Raw genomic sequence first — 2506 nt, 5'->3', positions numbered from 1 at the left:
GTCGGTGTTGCAGCATCTGAGGAAAACTGAGAAACGAAGAAGAGCGTCCTTCTTCTTCTTCTTCTGCTGTCCCCCTGTCCTCCTCTGTTTCTGTTCCTGTTCACATTAAAACCGTGTTTTGTGAAGATGTCGGAGGATCTGCGGTCCGAACTGGAGAAATATCTTCAGACGCTGAACATCCAGACGACCTGCGTGGAGCACCCGCCGGTACAACACCGACACACACCGGCAACAGAACCCCATAAGCGAATCGTCTATTTTTAGGTTTCATTCGTGACGGTGAATCATAATAACAGCCTAGAAATATATTTACAGTACTTTTTGAGTTAGAAGGATTCGCTCTTCTATTCGGCGTCATTTATTACCCTGAGCAGCTCTGACTGTGGGGTAGTTTTAGCTTTGGAACAGCGTGTCTTCTCTGCAGCGGTGCGCCGGTGACGGACACGTGGAAGCATTCAAAGTTATTTCCTGAAGTGAAGGAGGGTTGTGTTGTTTGCAACTTGTGGGCCGAATTTACCGGCAGGTCATCCGAAGCTAAAGTCATGTGAAGACGCGATTGTGCTGCAAACTGTGTTCGCGCAGAATCACTTCAATCTGAAAATCGACCGTTTTTTCAATGGAATCTGGTAGAAGTGCGTCTCCAAGTCACCAGTCAGCCGTTTACAGACCAGTTCGTCTTAAAATACAAACACTGGTACTGCAGTCAGACCTACTATCTGGTAGAAACGTTTTTATAATGCAGAGTTTCATGTTTATTTAGGTTTAATTGGCAAACTGTAGCTCTGCAGCTGTCATAAGTTTCTGCTGCACTGACCTGCTGCGGCCTGCAGGCGGCGCCAGAAGATCATCCAGGTGGAGTCGTTCTGCAGGTGGACAGAGCAGCAGCATGTGTCTGTCAGCCTGAGCGTCCCCTTCATGTTTCCGGTCCCTGCAGGTGTTCACGGTGGAGGAGATGATGCCTCACCTGCAGCAGGTGAGCGGCGCCGTCTCCAAGAACCTCTTCCTGAAGGACAAGAAGAAGAAAGGCCTGTGGCTGGTGTCTGCTCGCCACGACCGCCAGGTGAGCTCCCTCCTCCTCCTCCTCCTGCCTCACCTGCTCACCTGGTCACCTGACACAGACCTCCTCTGTTCCTCTGCAGGTGAACCTCAACGAACTCGCCAAGAAACTCGGCGTCGGCAGCGGGAACCTGCGCTTCGCTGACGAGGCGGCCATGTTGGAAAAACTCAAGGTGGGAGCGAGTCTGGAGGTTTGGTGTCTGGTGCAAGACTTTTGTGTTTGTTTTGCATCTGTTTGTGCTTCTTTTGTGTCTTTCTGTGATATAAATATATATTTTAATGTGATTGTTTTGTGTATTTTTTGTTGTCTTCTTGTGTTTTTTTGTGTTTGTGTGTTTTTGTGTTTGTCTTGTGACTCTTTTTGTCTCTTTCTGGTCATTTTGCATCTCTTTGTGCTCATTTTGTGTCATTTTTTGCTCCTCTTTGTGGTTGTTTTCTACCTTTTTGTGATTTATTTTTGATCTTTTTTCATGTAGCTGTTGGTATTTTGTGTGTTTTGTGGTCATGTTGTGTGTTTTCGTGGTCATGTTGTGTTCAGTTTCCTTCCCTCAGGTTGTCTCTTGACCTCTGTCGTCTGTCCAGGTGGGCCAGGGCTGTGCGACGGCCCTCGCTCTGCTCTTCGATAAGGACCGCAGCGTGAAGTTCGTGCTGGACCGCGACCTGCTGGAAGGAGGCCACCAGATGGTTTACTTCCACCCCATGACCAACGCCGCCACCATGGGCCTCCGACCCGACGACCTGCTGCGCTTCCTGCAGGAGACGGGACACGAACCGATTCTGGAGAGCTTCGAGTAGGACGGAGGAGACCTGGACCTGGACCTGGACCTGGACCTTAAAAACGAGACACGAGCCGTCAAACTGGGACATAAACATGTCTCGTATCGGAGGAGGACGTGAAGATGTAAAAATCTGGGTTTTAAATATGAAATTCAAACATTTTGCACGTTATAATGAGACACTAACGAGTTTGTTTTTATGAAAACTACTCTGAGCTTTTATTGGACGCTTCCTCAGTCGGGGAGACAAACTGTATGTTTTATTGTTTTAATGTTCTGTCTGTCTTCTGGATTGTTTTCTATAAATTTCATTCAACATTCTGACATGTTTGGTGTTTTTCAGCCTTTATTTAGTTTTTTCTTTGGTTTTTGAACAGCGAGCTCCCCTTTGTCGTCACTGACTGGTGTCCAATAAACTGCTTCTATTTCAGACAACATCATCAAAAACTGAGCATTATAGACTTTGAAAGTTTTATGGGTTACAGCACATTGCAGAGATGCTCCTCCTCATGTGGTCAGTAAGTGTTCAGCATAAGCTACCAGCTAAACTCTCACTTTAACTCCTCGAGGCTTCGTCGTCAAACCCTACTGAAAGGTTCCCACATTTACACCATTTATCGGAGCCAGAAGCTGCATAAACAAAAAATATCGTCGTTCTTTTAGCTTCCCAGTGC

General features: G+C 46.9%; 1 protein-coding gene across 1 annotated transcript; it reads left to right on the top strand.

The window, feature by feature from the left end:
* The first annotated feature begins 53 nt into the window (after positions 1-53).
* Positions 54-2269, top strand: prorsd1 (prolyl-tRNA synthetase domain containing 1). The gene is made up of 4 exons (XM_008288330.1): positions 54-207; positions 935-1060; positions 1140-1229; positions 1639-2269. The coding sequence occupies exons 1-4, from the start codon at positions 127-129 to the stop codon at positions 1849-1851; spliced, it is 510 nt and encodes a 169-aa protein (XP_008286552.1). The 5' UTR covers positions 54-126; the 3' UTR covers positions 1852-2269.
* Positions 2270-2506: the final 237 nt, after the last annotated feature.

This window comes from Stegastes partitus, unplaced genomic scaffold (genome assembly GCF_000690725.1).
Source record: "Stegastes partitus isolate 25-593 unplaced genomic scaffold, Stegastes_partitus-1.0.2 Scaffold553, whole genome shotgun sequence".
NCBI classification, from domain to species: domain Eukaryota; kingdom Metazoa; phylum Chordata; class Actinopteri; family Pomacentridae; genus Stegastes; species Stegastes partitus.
Note: the sequence above shows the minus strand (reverse complement) of the source record. Positions and strands in the feature narration are given on the sequence as shown.